Source organism: Pomacea canaliculata, linkage group LG3 (assembly GCF_003073045.1).
Source record: "Pomacea canaliculata isolate SZHN2017 linkage group LG3, ASM307304v1, whole genome shotgun sequence".
In the NCBI taxonomy this organism is placed as follows: domain Eukaryota; kingdom Metazoa; phylum Mollusca; class Gastropoda; order Architaenioglossa; family Ampullariidae; genus Pomacea; species Pomacea canaliculata.
The window spans coordinates 7,690,707-7,705,461 of NC_037592.1; the positions used below are offsets into that span (position 1 = coordinate 7,690,707).

Sequence of the window (14,755 nt, forward strand, 5' to 3'; positions counted from 1 at the left end):
AACGGTTTCCAGACCAACGTTGGACATAATTTTTTTGAATTTATTCCGTTGCCCCTGAGAGACATGGCGACGCCTCGGATGCAGTGAGTACAGGGTGAGCTACACACACAGTCTGTGTTGATTGTTTCTTTCGACGAGTGTGTTTATTTATTTATTTTCACGTGCAATTGGTGCTGTGCGACAGCTGACTTGTGTCGAGAGTTCACCGTTGGCGCGTTTCCCACTCGGTCAGAGGGCGTTTGTTACAGATACGGAGGGTAGCGAACTAAGATCAACAAATAGTTTATGCACTTCTTCCAAAATTTTCCAAGCAGCTAGGAGGACCTGCGATTCAACGTGCAAGGAGTTTATTTTTCAAACATTCTGGTCTATCGACATGTCCGTACGAACTTGATCGTCATCGAGAGTCAAGAATCACAAGAGAGAATGGAAGAAGAGGTGTATGTGTGTGGAGGAGGGTAGGGATGGGACGATGAGACGGGAATAAGCAGATCGCATCGACAAGATGGTAAGGGTTAACAAATGAACTATTTACACGTTGTATCCCAGGAAGACGTATTTAAGTGTTTTGTTTTCTGTCGACACCGTGTTTTGACACTAGGGAGTGGAAAATGTGAGCTTGATTAGGAATGTTATGGTTTCAAGTGTTGCCTCGCGGGTCTGTGGAAGGATTGTCTCAACAAAACTCGATCCCGTGGTCCCGCTTCTGGCATAACACAGGCCTGCACGCCTGCAACTCCTCCAGCGCCCGCGGACCATATGGGGATCCGGACGAACTTCAAAAGATGTGGTGCAGGTCGCCAAGTGGCGCAGAGCTCACTCCTTCCAAGTTAACTTCCACAGGGGTCAAAACATGAAGCATTTAGAAAATGTTTGTGGAAACAGGAGTGACTTGTCTTCTCTTTACTAGCGGTCTGGCGTGTTCTTCGAGGACCTGCTGGATGAAAGCACTCGATCGCCTGTCTCAGGACTGAGCAAGAAGCAGGACTCTTCTGGAAACAAGGACTACAGAAGAAACCAACACTAAGAATGGTTAAAAGACATTAGAAACTTTTCCCTCTAAGCAAACAATGCTTTTGACTACCTGAGGGACATTGGTCAAAAGGTACATGAATATTTATGTATGTCAATGATTAGATGAATGGCTACAATAAGAAAAAAGATATAGGAAGCGAGGACCATGACGCGTGCGGTCGTCAGAGAGAGAGACCAGGGAAGGGCACTCAGTGCAGTGAGGAGACACGATATTTTATGTTCCGAGTAATTAACGATCGTTTGTCGTGCGTGCCGTCCATTGCAAGGGCTCCGGCAAGTGACGGATTGACAGGTCGGTGGGATACTGTTTGCTTTTTCGTCTCGAGAAACAACAGCTTGTCGAGAAATGACGCCAGAAATACGGGTATGTGTGGGTGTGATACCGTGCTTGGTGTGAGGGAGGCTGCTCGCCCTCTGGGGTCGGTTACAGGGGTCACACATACCGAAATAAGTAGGATTAATTTTCTTTAATTCTCCCTCTTACCTTAAAAAAAAACCCCAAACCTGTCCCAGTTCTTTCTTGACCAAAATGTCTTTGAAAGTATCTGGAGATTGGTATGGACATGTCTGGTTGTCTGTCCTGAGCGGCATCAGAGCATTGAGTTCTCCCTCCCGCGCTTTCCCACCTCCCCAACAACTCCGTTCATAGCACCGAACGAACCTGGGACAAATGAACAAATGACTGGTGTAGTCGTTACAAAAATCAACGTTTTACATTACTCGCCCTTCCCCACTTTGCACGACCAATTCAGTCCCGGCAGACAAGAGAGGGAGAGAGAGGAGGGGGAGAGGGAAGGCAGCTGGGTAAGTCGTTGGTCGATGACTAATGGGATATTGCCCATTCTTGCTCAAAGCCTGAGAACACAGTTCCGAAGCTGCCGATCCTTTCACTTCCTCTCCAACCCTCTACAGTCTCTCGCCAGACTTCCTACAGGAACACGCACGGCGGTTAATGTCGTGACGTGTCGGGAGATGGTGACGTCACCTGAGAATTACCTGGGTCAAAGCCCCGAAACATTGCCAGACCTTCTCGGGTTACTAACTTCAGAGAGGGTTTTGAAAAAATCTTCATCAATGGCAAGGATGAGAAAATTACACTAGTATGTTGGAAGGACGCTTTGATGATCAGGTGTGTAGACGAGGTTTCAACATCCAAGACCTTTCCCATTGCTACAGCCTCTATCAGCATCCATAATACTTGACGACAGTGCATCCTGGGATTGACCGTTCCTCGTCAGGCCTTCTGACTAGAATTTTCAGTATTTTCGGTCGTCCCTGCTTGTAAGGTGTGTCGTAATCAAACATTCCTCACATTCAAAATGGTCCTGGAGACACGATGACTTGGAAAAAAACATTTCTTTAATAATTTCACAGCAAGGTTTTTGCAGAAATAAATTTTCCTGTTATTTAGCCAGCTATTTTCACCAATTTCGCCGAAAAATCGGAAAGGGATACAAAGAAAAGAAAGGAAGAAAAAGGGAAGGAAGAAAAAGACGAACACGTCACCTTTCGTATCAGAACTTGTCGGTTTTGACACTGTGCATGAACTGATTGTTTAATTAAGGAGTTGATTTTGTGCTACATATCTTTGGCTTGAATACTTACTCCAATAGTGGTTTCCATGGTGCATGAAGACACGTGACAGTGTATCCTCACGCGCGGTGAGCGAATCTCCTTCACTCACTGGTCCTTGGTTGTCTGCGACTCTGGTTAATCTCGAGTAATCGTCTGCTAATCAGCTATAGAGCCACAGCCACTGCTCTAATTAAGACTTCAGTCGCCTGACGAGAGTGCTCGGATTTCCCAGTGGACAGTTCGCCGACTTGCGGTGCAGCGATAGTTCGATATGCCGATAGATATTGGTTCGTATTTTATTCGTATCGTATTTGTGTTTGGTGTGTAACAATTTATTTATTTATATTTTTGACAAGGTTTGAAGGTCTGAGTAGATACTGATCTGAAGATGCAAATATATATAAAGTATCTAAACCATCGTGGATTTCTATCGGGCGGTTGCAGTATTCAAAACCGTATGGACAATATCGCTGTGCTTAGAAACATACTACGAATATACAAGATTCAATAAAAATCATGATAAACCAGTGGTTTTTTTTCGTTTTTTTTAAGTGTCAGAGATAACAAGATAGCCTTTTTTAAAATTTAAAATCTGTAAGAGTTCCTCTGGTATCCTTTAATACAGAAATGTTATGCGACACACAAGGTTCTGCAACAAACTCCTTGGAGCTGGTATTTGAATACAACAAATTATTAAAACAACAAGCACAGATTTTAAGATAAATACACAAAACTGCTTTTGCGAGAGTAAAACGAATTTTGTTATGCACACCCGGCGAAAGACCATTCGTAAACAAATATTGGACCAAGTTTAGCATAGTTTGTATAAACATAACAACAAGAACATTCAGTTTGGTGTACCCGAGGGTTGAACATCTCATCTGGATGAGGATGTAAATATATACCAGCCAAATGAAATTTTAAAAGATTAAAAAAAAATAATAATAATGCCGAGTACATGTATTTGAGACGATGGAGATCACTAGTGTTCAAAAGGGGGAAGAAGAGAAGCAGTTTGTCGGTTCCAATGATGCCATTACTAGAAGAAAACTCGATTAATCTTGAATTACTTCTGTCACCGAGGGTAGAGGTCCAGGAAGAGATATTTGAGGTTGACCATCCCTACCCCAAACCGTAAAGCTGGAGGCGGTAGTCTCCCTGAAACTTTGTTTCTGAGTTAAACTGATCTTGCGAGGCACGACGGGAACGGTCCGCGCCATGACGAACTGTCGTCAAGAGAGTATTATGGACGTTAAGGGGGAGCGGTGGTTGAGTGTTTCTAACATGAAATGCTGCCCGGGAGGACAGGCGAGGCATGGGGAGGATAGGGGAACGGGCCCAGAGCCAGAAAGCCAAGACCCCTTACGAAGGTTCATGCGGTGCACGCAGACTTCAGCTCGGTGACAAAGCTTTCAGATTAAATTTCCTGTTCGGTTTGTACCGATTTCTTTCGTTATTGACCGCTCCCAAACCAACGTACGCGCCCTCCGCGTGTGGAGAGGCATCGGCGTTAATACTGAATAAAAAAAAAACCCGCCTGAGCCATAAATTCGGATCATCTCAATTCATTCTCTTGTCGTTCAGCCCTGAAAACAGTCTACACTCATTGCACGACGCACTCCTTCGTCACCTCTCAGCTCGCGCCATTGAAGAATATGGCGCGGAGGAAAATGACAAAGCAGCCCCGAGGTACAAAAGAGATAGAATACATTGCCGGCCCCTTCTCTCTCTCTCAAGGCGAAAGCCCTAACAAAGCCCCATGCTGTTTGTGCTGCCTGAGCGTTCAGAGTTATCCTTCGGCAACGTTCGGTCTCCGGCGGTCAGCGGCGGGCGCGCTGGTGGTGTTCACTCGAGCATGCGCCGTGACATACATCCCATCTCACGGCGGAGCGTTTCGGTCGTCACGAAGGAATCTGGAGACTGCGCCGAGCCGAAAATGGAACTCCTTTGGGGGTAGACGGGGGGTAAACGACTTTAGTCTCGTTGCTGGGGAGCAAGGGAGAAAAAAAAAACCGCTTTGAGGGAGTTCGCTGTGAAGGGGCGCAGGACAAGCATGGGGGTAGCTCAGTGTCAGGGAGTGGGCGATGCAGGTTCTGCATATTGGTGATTGATGATGCTGACAAAAGTCTTGAGAATGGAAGCATATGGAGAGGACAGGACAACGCCGCGGCCTCTATTTCCCTAAGGAATTGATAAATGTCTTCCAGACCTCTCCGTTTTTTGTGGTACCCTTTTCTCGTGATCCCCCGCTCTAAGGCACGAATCGGGACTTCATCAAGTGGGGCATTCTGTTTGAAAGTCAGGAGCGATTCAAGCGTACGAAGCATTCACCGAGAGAAGCATATCCATCCCTTGGAGGACAGCTTTGTTCCCCATCACCACCATCCTTGTAATGAAAACAGGAAAGTTGCAGGGGCAGCCGTGTGTAGATGCTACGCAGGTCGATAACTCTGTCTGGAGATTGTCTTTTGAACATCACTGGCCAACCGATAATGGGACATATTTTTATTTCTTATATCTGCATGGACCTACACCTATGACTTGTTCGGCCAGACATCTTGATTTGCAAATTGATGTCGGACATGTCTATTTTGTGGAGAAGCTGCAGACATGCAAATGACACCATTTTCTGTTCTTTTCTCTTCTGTGCAACATCCTTCACCTTCTGGAGCGATAACTGGGACAAGGAGACGATGCGGTTGTTTGTCAACGCTTTTCTCTTGGATTTCTTGGGATTCGAACCCACGGTTATTTATTGTTAGTCTGAAAGTGTGACGAGTTCTCAGATAAGCAAACTCTTCACAGTGTTTTCTTGCGAGTCATTGAACTTCTTGTCTTTTGAAAATAAAATAATATATTTCTCTACTTCGACTTCTGTGGACGAGACGAAAAATAAAACTTTTGCCCAAGTGTCATCTGTTAGAACCCCTTTAGTTTTTCTCCTCTTTACTCCAAAATCATTCAGTTTGTTATACTTTTGTGTGTGTAATGTAAAATTATTCTCAGATTTATGGACTATGGAGTTGTAGCGCTACATGTGACAGAGAAGGTTTGAATCCTTTCTTCTCTTCCCTTCTCTCCTCCTGCAGTCATACCCCAGCCCAGTCTGCCAGAACTCATGTCATCAATCTCACGGCGACAAGGTGTGTGTATGTGTCACATCCGGGGCTCTCGACCTCGTGGGATGCAGGCGCCAGGAATTTTTCTTCCTTTACTACCCCCACCCTTCCACCCACCCACCATTTTTCAGACTCCTCCCCTCCTAAACCTCCGAACCACATAGAAGTCAACTAAAGGAGCAACTGTTGCGTGCTTCAATATGTTCACACCTCAAAGTCCTACCTGTATAGGCAACTCATAAAAGCATTGTTTCCTTGACAACAGTCGGTTAAGAAACAACGATTTAGGCGGTTTGGGAGGGACATAAACTCTCCTTTGAGAAGAGATCAGAGGCGAGGAAGCCTGGTATTCTAATATTTCCCGCTTAAAATCCCGGTTGTAATGATATCAAGGGGAGACCACGAGCTGTCGAGAATTTCCTGGGTTAGTTTTAATGCATCGGTTGCGCCTGAGTTGTCTTTTCTTCTCTTCTTGTACATTAGTTGTGTTAAGCCTTTGAACATTTACGAGGCTGGTTAATGGCACAGTTTGTTGATCATTGCCGACAACAAACACGCACAGTCGTGAGCTGCAGGCAGCAAGAAGATGAATGAGGAGAGCATCTTTCTCAGCCCAGCAGAAGTTTTGTTCCCAACAAGAATTTATATGCCTTAAGACAGAGGGTAATTTAATATGGGGCACTTCAATATCTCTAAGTGGAGGTGAGTCTTGATTGTCGGGGGGAAAGACTAGACTAGTATCTGTTTAGAGGCATGGTTGGCATGAGGCAAGCTACAGGTCTGGACCAAGAAAGATGCCATGACTAAGGGTAGATGGGTGAGACAAAATAACAATGATAAATGGTAGCTTATCACAGAGTGTACGGAAGTCGTGGACTGGTAAAAAAGGAAGGGTCGGGTGGTTGGGGGAGGAGCCTGTCCAGTTCCGGTTTGATGTAATCCTCTTGAAGGTTTACGAAAAGCTGAGCTTTTATACTGAATTAAAAAAATAAATATAATGGTTTACACTGTAAGATTAGAAATTTTGAGGCATACCCATAAAAGGATAAGTTTGTTCCCAGAAGCTGGAGAACAAACGATTACAGACACCTACCCTTCTAGTCCACCTCTATCCCCACCTGTTCTCTCTACAGTCCCATCTGAAGTATCCTGCAGCCTTGCAGAGATTTATTTCCAGGAGCTCACAACCGTTGATTCCTCGGTTCTGCCAAACCGTATTCAAGCCCAAGGCGGGTTCTTCCCCCAACCTCCCAACCCGTCCTCCTCATCCCACACCACCTCCCCTCCCCTGCGCTCAGAGTCCATTGCGTGAGATGAAACCATCTCATTTGGCGGTACTGGCCTAATGCGCCACAGAGCCCGCCGCCTCCATGTTTCCAAGAAACTAAATGCCGAGCGTAATTGACTCCAAACTGGCCGACAAGCGCCCTCGATTTGTCAAGCGGTCTTCAGCCCCGCCAAGTGTTGGCACAGCGGAGAGGCTCCCCCTCCAAAGCAAATCCCTTAAGCAAACATATAACTCAGGCTTCTGAAAGATTATCATTGTGGCCTGAGCTTAGGCTGTGCCGACAGGGACCTCTTCACCGAGCTGAACGGGTGCTTGATTTGCGTGACAGGGTGCACACGGGTGGAGCATGGAAGGGTGTGGATGGAGTGGGGTGGTAGTCGTATAAAGGTAGGCGGGTCGGGCTGGATAATGCCAGTGTTCTTTGAGAGACTGTGCTGGCTTCTAGATCGCCGGCGCTTGTATTTATTTTTCTCTCCCATTGTGTACCTGTACTGGTCTGTGTGTGCGTATGTGAATAAATTATGATAATCAGGCGATATGTGATGGTAGCTACGGGTTTCAGCGAAATGAAGAATTTCTGAGATGGGTACATCTCTTGAAAACTCATCCACCATGTGATTTCGGTTTGGTGACTGGTAAAGCTTCTGTGAAGAAGGTCGTACGCCAAACTATCTCATCAAAAAGTCTTCAACACGTGACCAACCGTTGATAGCAGACGACTAAACGACTAGATTAGGGACTCGGAGGTTAGCAGCAACAATGGAAGCAGGGTCCTCCCCAGATCTTCCTCAATGGGGAGACGAACTCTTTTACATCATTAGTTTGGTATCAAGTGTCTCCTTCCAATATCTGTCTTTCCACTCTTCATCCCACTTTCATCGCTTTCATCATTCTTGACCCCCAGAGACTGCAGCGACTCCACAAACAACCCATTAAAAATAATTGTAGAGAACGAAAAAAAAAAGAATACAAACCAACTAAAAAAGAAGTTTAAGTTAAATGAAATGCACTATCATAATTGTTTTTAACGGTTTAATTTTTAAAATCTCAAAAAATTAAATTATTAATTAATTTATTGTATATAACCGAGGGACTGTCATTGCATGAAGCATCAGCCAAGGCGCTGATGACCAGGATGGCGAAGAGCCTTAACCCTGACACAAAACCTAATCATTCAGAATGTGGTCGCTCTTTCTGTCAAGTGAGAACAGGAGGAAAAAAAAAGAGAAATGCGGAAATTCCCTCCCTCCTTACTTGCATGTTCTGCGACAGGGAGGAAAGATTGAAGAAGGATGGAGAGGTGTGTGTGCGCGCTATGCGTGCGTAGGAAATTGTCAAACAGGACTGACAAAGAAGCACGAGGCCATACACTGCAGACTAATCCTTCGCGCATGCGCCGATCCAACATTTTCAATGGCCGCTAACGTTTTCATTAGCTGCAAAGCGTCTTGTCCCGGACAGGTGTAAAACAAAGTTGATCAGATAAGATCTCCTGTCTGTCACTGTGGAGGCCAAGTCCATTTGCTGTTGGCGAGACGAGCTTAGGTCTGGATGACCAAAAAAAAAAGGGAGTGTAATTACGGGGCATTAATTATAAGAAGATTTTCTCTGGCGCCAAAATAAAGTTAGTACGGCTCTCCCAGAGTCCCTAAGTCTGACATTCCTTGAGCTCTGCCGAGATGTGCGGACAAAGTGCTTGCCATGTCATGTGACAAATGAACGAGCCTCCACTGCCTTTGTCATGACCCTGGCGAAGTCTTTTGTTCTGAGAAAACACAATACTTTCACGAGGGGAAAAAAAACCACTGAAGGGTATTTTTAATCTTACCTTTCATCTTTGCAAGGCTTCAGCCATTGTTAAAGACAGAGATGACAGTGGAATGTCTGTCAAATAAAATTCTTCCTCCGTGCTTTCTCTCTTTCTGTGTGTATGTGTGTGTGTACACGCGCGCGCGCAGACTGAAAACACAGCTTTAGCTCAATGTCATTACGAAGATCTTAGGCCCCAAGCAACTGTCACAAATAGGAAATTATCCCCATGTCCAATAGGCACTCACAGAAACGCACGCTTGTCCCCCAACAATGGCGCAGACCTGTTCTCCAGTCCTACCTTTCTGCCGCTCTACCAATCCCCGGTCCTACTGTAAAGGCTTTTTTCACCAAATCTCGCCACAAGGGTGCGCTGACAACGACCGGAAGTCTTCTGGTCTTCCGACAAGACAGACCGGAAGTGGCCTGTTTCTGTTATCTCCCCTGCTGGGCGGGGGGGAAGACGTGGCGAGTGCTGAAGACGGAGCTAAAGAGGCCGGAGGAGCGAGATGCAACGGAGGCTCTTAATTCATCTTCCCTGATGTTAGAGAATTAGCAACTTGGCTTTCAAATGGCGAGCGAATTAAGAGGGCGGACGAATGTCAAGATGTCAAGCGTAGCAGACGACTGCTCACCCACACACTGTGCTATTTTCCTCTCGGGGCTATTCTCAAGCAGACCCCAGGCCTCGGGTTCTACCGATGGGGGTCAAGAACACGTTAGTTAACTCGATGCCATGTTTCAGTCTACTTTCGTGGGAAGACATGTGTCTCGAGGATGCTTAGTCCTGCTCCTGTGCTGTTCCTTGCTGCAACTTACTGCTGTGTAGTCCAGAGGTGCTTCTACAAATAGTCACTGGGAAACTTCTTTAAAGGATTTTTTTAGATTGAGATATATTTAATTTTAAAACTAAATATCAAAACAGACCGCGGTGTAGAATTATATTAATCGAATGCCCATGTGTTTGGGTGTGAGTTTGTGAGTTTGAATTCTAAAAATAGCAATAATCTTATTATAAACTTTTTTTCACATGGAGTAAAAATAATCTTTGATATGATAAAGACATTGAAATTACTCTTATTTTAGGGATCACGAATTCAAGCAAAGTCTTTTCTGAGATTTGGTTCAGAAACATTAGATACTTTAAAAAAATAACTGTTATATTATGTTCACGTGTGCCATACAATGCTAGTATATGTATGAGTGAGAGAGAGATTATGCACAAGTGGTTATGGTTGGAGGCTGAATGTATATTATGTTTGCTCATGTGAATGCTGGAGAGAAAGAGAGTGAAAGAAAGAGAGAAAGATATAGTAAGAGAGAGATAGCATATTTCCAGACACTTATCCCTTAAGATAACTTTTTTTTAGTCCCCTCCTTCCCCAGAAAGTCAGTCTCGCTCACTGGATTCTGCTGGTTCACCTCCACAGGTCACAGCGGAATCAATCAGCTGGGAGGAGTCTTCGTCAACGGTCGACCCTTGCCCGACTCGACCCGCCAGCGGATCGTGGAGCTGGCCCACTCGGGGGCCCGGCCCTGCGACATCTCACGGATCCTTCAAGTCTCCAACGGCTGCGTATCCAAGATCCTGGGCCGTTACTACGAGACCGGCTCCATCCGGCCGCGCGCCATCGGGGGGAGCAAGCCGCGGGTGGCCACGTCCGACGTGGTGAGCAGGATCGCCCAGTACAAGCGCGAATGTCCGTCCATCTTCGCCTGGGAGATACGAGACAGGCTGCTGTCTGAGGGCATCTGCAACCAGGAGAACATCCCCAGCGTGAGTATCCTACACGATGTTGTGTGTGTGTGAGAATCTTGTTGGTGGTTTGTCCAAATATTTGTCTTCTGAACACCGAAATGTGTTGTTTATTTTTTTATAACACTCAACACGTTCCATGTTTATTTTGTGACACACTGAACTTCAATACGAGCTCCTTTGTGTGAATATCTGTTCTCTGCTTGCTAGATGACAGCATGATAACATGTAAACAACATATCGTTTTTCCGTTACTGTGATGATGTGGATTTTATCGTCAATACTTAATACTTGAAATTTTGTTTTTTTCCTGTGATGTCTTCTTTCACTATTGTACTGAAGCGCAAAGTCTTTAGTTTGTCTGAGTATATCATAGACTTTCAAGTCGTTGGGTTATGTGTATGTGTGATGGCTTGCATTCCTGTTCAAAGTTGAGCGTACAGATTTCGTGATATCTCACTGTTGACAGTCGACTTAATCATCCGATGAAATCATCAAACCTCTAGGAAAACAATATTCCCCCGCTTCACAAATTTCTTGGAATTTTATGTCCATGAAAAGACATACAAACATTCACGTGGTGGAAACTCCTCTCTCTCATTCTTGTCACCTTAATATTTCGACATCATGGCCACGGGTTCTGGCCGACCTTGACCCATGAGTTCACGCGAGTCGACGCCGTCTGCGAAGTGGCGGTGGTGTGACCACAATCCCCTCCATTGTCGCGCCTGATTTGTTACGCCAAACCGTTGGCCGCCAAAGAGTTAGGAGACTGGGATTGAAGAGCCGCATTGTCACGTTCTTCGATCCACACATCCTTCTGGCCTGTCGGCAGCTGAAGTGTCAGCAGCTGGAAACAAATGGGTTATTTTGCCCTCGTCCTCCTCTCGTCCTCCTCTCATACTCTTCTCCATCGGCTATCATGTCCAGAACCCTCGTGTGCCTGGCTGGTTGCCGCTCTTGGCGTTGTTCCATTGCCACATGTCATACAGCACAAGGAACGGTTTATGTAATATGCTTTTCTGGAAAGTGTACTAAAAGAAAAGTATAAAATCATCGTATCTGAAAAAAATCCCGTTGTATCTTTGACGAGAAGGCAAATATATTTCATTTTTCATTTCTTTCATTTTAATACCTTTGGTAAAACACGACCTCGTTTTTGCTATGCACATTTATATACATATATAAAAACTCAATCATCTTTCTTTGTCCCTGTCTGACTCTTCTTTCTCTCTCTCACACACACACACACAGACGGACGCACACAGAAAGAGAAAGGGAGGAGATGAAAGGATAAATGCTAGATTGAGTCAGACAAGGACGGCCTGGGACAGACAAGGACAACACCGAGCAGCATGTTACAGACTTTGGACGATTGAAATGCGATTACCGTCCCCTTAGTGACGAGGATCACGCTGTTCTCGTGACAGTTGTCACGTTGAGGTCCACTGGTGAGCAGCGCTTCCCTCCAGGACAATCGCACAGGGAGCAAATGAATTTGATTAAATGCATTATACGCAGCCTGCTTTAAAAGTGCACAGAATTAGAAACAAGCCTTTATTTATTTTTTATTTCATTATACTTTATTTATTTCTTCGTACATTCATTCTTTGCATGACCAAGAACGAAGTTAAAAATAAACGGGGGTTGCGTAGAGGGGAGAGAACGCATTTGTTACAAGGACTCCATGAAGTGTGGGTGTCAAGAATAAGGGGAGATCATCAAGGGCAGGAAGTGACGAAACCAATTCCGGTCCAGGTTGGGGCCTGGGTTTCCTTTGAGAAAATGTAGCCATTGTGGCGAGTGGTATAAACGCCATATGGTGTGCGGTTTGTTTGGCTGTTTCCGTTCGCTTTCGTGAGAGCCACTTTGAAATTATAATGACTCTGTTTTCTATTCCGGGGTTAATTTGTCACCAAAAACGTTAACCTCCGGGCGATAAACTTAATCCAACATCATTGTCAAGCCAGTTCATCAGTGCATGAAGGAGACAAGCTTACGACCAGTCTGTCAGAGCTCACCTCAAACCCCCGTTGTACTGAGCTGTCATGGTTTGCATAATGAGGCGACGCCGGATGCCGTACGACTGCCAGCAAATGTTTTGAATGAACCAGAACCAAGCTGTTTGGGTATATAGACAGAGGAAGTGGGGTAGAACGGGTACTGTCATAACAAACGAATAGTTTGACCTAAAGAATGTACTATTTGCAATCGGGGGACTGAAATTTGGGGTAGATGCCCACAGACGTTTCATCGCCATGATACCCACCCGTCTTCCTGTTTCTCTGTTTAAAGGGTTTCTCGCGGGAGTGTGTGACATATGGCCGTTTATTCTGTTCTTTGACACAAGAGCACATCACTCTGAGAGACTCAGCAGCTGTCTTTACAAAGTGGAGGCAATGTCTTCGGGCACGAACAAGCCTGTGATGGGGACATGGATCTTACTATTTCCAACCAACGATATCAAAACTATTATTCAGAGAACCCTTGCAGCCTTACCACAGATTTCTCAAGAGTATTTTTGTTTGTTTTTTTTAAACTAGGCCTCAATCTTCTCTACTCATTCTCCACAATCATTAGTACTTAAGAACTCTTAATTTTAATTTTTTAGGAAATAAGTTGACTCTGAAACTTGTCCTTTTGAAAGATGTGGTGGTGGACATTGGCGTCACTGGTTACATGGTAGACAAAAAATATTCCCAACCAGAAAAACGATATTTTTGATAAATTAAATAGTATTGTCACTCCATCGCACCTGACCAAACCACAAGTCATGTATTCCTTTGTTGTGTATCGGTTACTTGTTTAGTATTTATATAATACCCAAGTACCAAGATATAAATGACTACTTACAGAGGTCGATCGAAATTGTATTTTGTAACTCGCACTAGCAAACAATTTGCTTAAAAATCATTTTGGAATACCACAGTAAGAGACCCACCCAAATAGTAAGAGTAAGGAGGTCTGGTGCCAGGTGATGATTAGCTATCGTCGACACTGCAGACAAGCGACACGAGAGATAAATGCAGTCAACGATCAGATGTCTCGTATGCTTGACTGAAAATCCATGCAATTTCGCCATTCCTTCTTTTTCTCTTGAAATACTACCCCATAATCGTAAACAAATAAAATAACTCAGGAGATTGGCCACGCGCATGCGTTACCGGACATGCAATCCCAGCACCACCTTGCCAGTGCACTTGCCGAGGGCAGCCTCTGATCTGGTCTGTGGGTGCATGCTGGGTAGATATCTACCCTCTACCCTCTACCCTCTCTGGTTCTACTCTTCGGCCATTTCTCGGGGAAGAAAAATCAACGAGACAGTCTCTGTCTTCAGGGTTTGGCTTTGCAAGTCGACCAACTACCTGGCCGTGGAGGTTACCTTGTTAGGCCTCCTCCCCCTCCTCCCTCATCCTCCCCCTGTAGGCAGTCAGTCAAGGTAAACCGAGGCACTCGTTACCGAATCGTTAGGCCGCCTGTACACGCTGTCACTTAGCTGAAGGTGAGCGACTAGTTATGGAGGTCGTCTTGACAGGTAGAGTTTATTCGCGGATAATAAATGCGTCATACCTGTCTCCTGAAACCCTCGTCAACTCCAGCCTGGCGTTGGGTTGTCCTGAATGTGGGAGGTGAGGCGGCTGTACCTCTCGAGTCCACAGGAGTTACTTTGTCGACTGAACTACTACTAGCTTCAGCAGCGCTGGATGTTGGAAATTGTGGGAGGATTTCATGCAGGTGGTTGTACGGATGTCACACTTGAATGGCTTGTTACCGGTGGGTTAAAAATGATGCGCAAAGAAAAAAGAGGGAGACAGAAAAAATGAAGTAAACACCAGAAAAGGAGGAAGAGAAAAAAAAGGTTTTTATATTTTCTTAGTGTATATTGAAACCTCAAAACTTAAAATTAAAAGTAAAAATTAATGACAGCACAACCATTTTATGAAGGACTTTCGATAAATAACAACAAAACAGCCGTTGTGATCTCGAGAGTCAGAGAACCACACACTATAAGGACAATGAAATGAAAGACAAGCAAGCTGTAATGTTGACAGTAGAGACAAGAGAGAAAGAGAGAGAAAGAGGTGTAAACATGGCAGATAGTGATTTATCGACAATATAACAGTCCATTGCCATAGGCTTAGCTCGTCTTAATAAGGACGTTCCCAGAAGTTA

At 44.9% G+C, this 14,755-nt stretch overlaps 1 protein-coding gene across 2 annotated transcripts in view; it reads left to right on the forward strand.

The window, feature by feature from the left end:
• Window positions 1–14,755, forward strand: part of LOC112559942 (paired box protein Pax-6-like) — an 80,135-nt gene that overhangs the window by 40,314 nt on the left and 25,066 nt on the right. For both annotated transcript variants that reach the window (XM_025231455.1, XM_025231456.1), the window contains exon 4: window positions 10,257–10,603. In XM_025231455.1, the coding sequence (XP_025087240.1) occupies window positions 10,257–10,603 (347 nt within the window). The remainder of the gene's footprint in view (window positions 1–10,256; window positions 10,604–14,755) is intronic.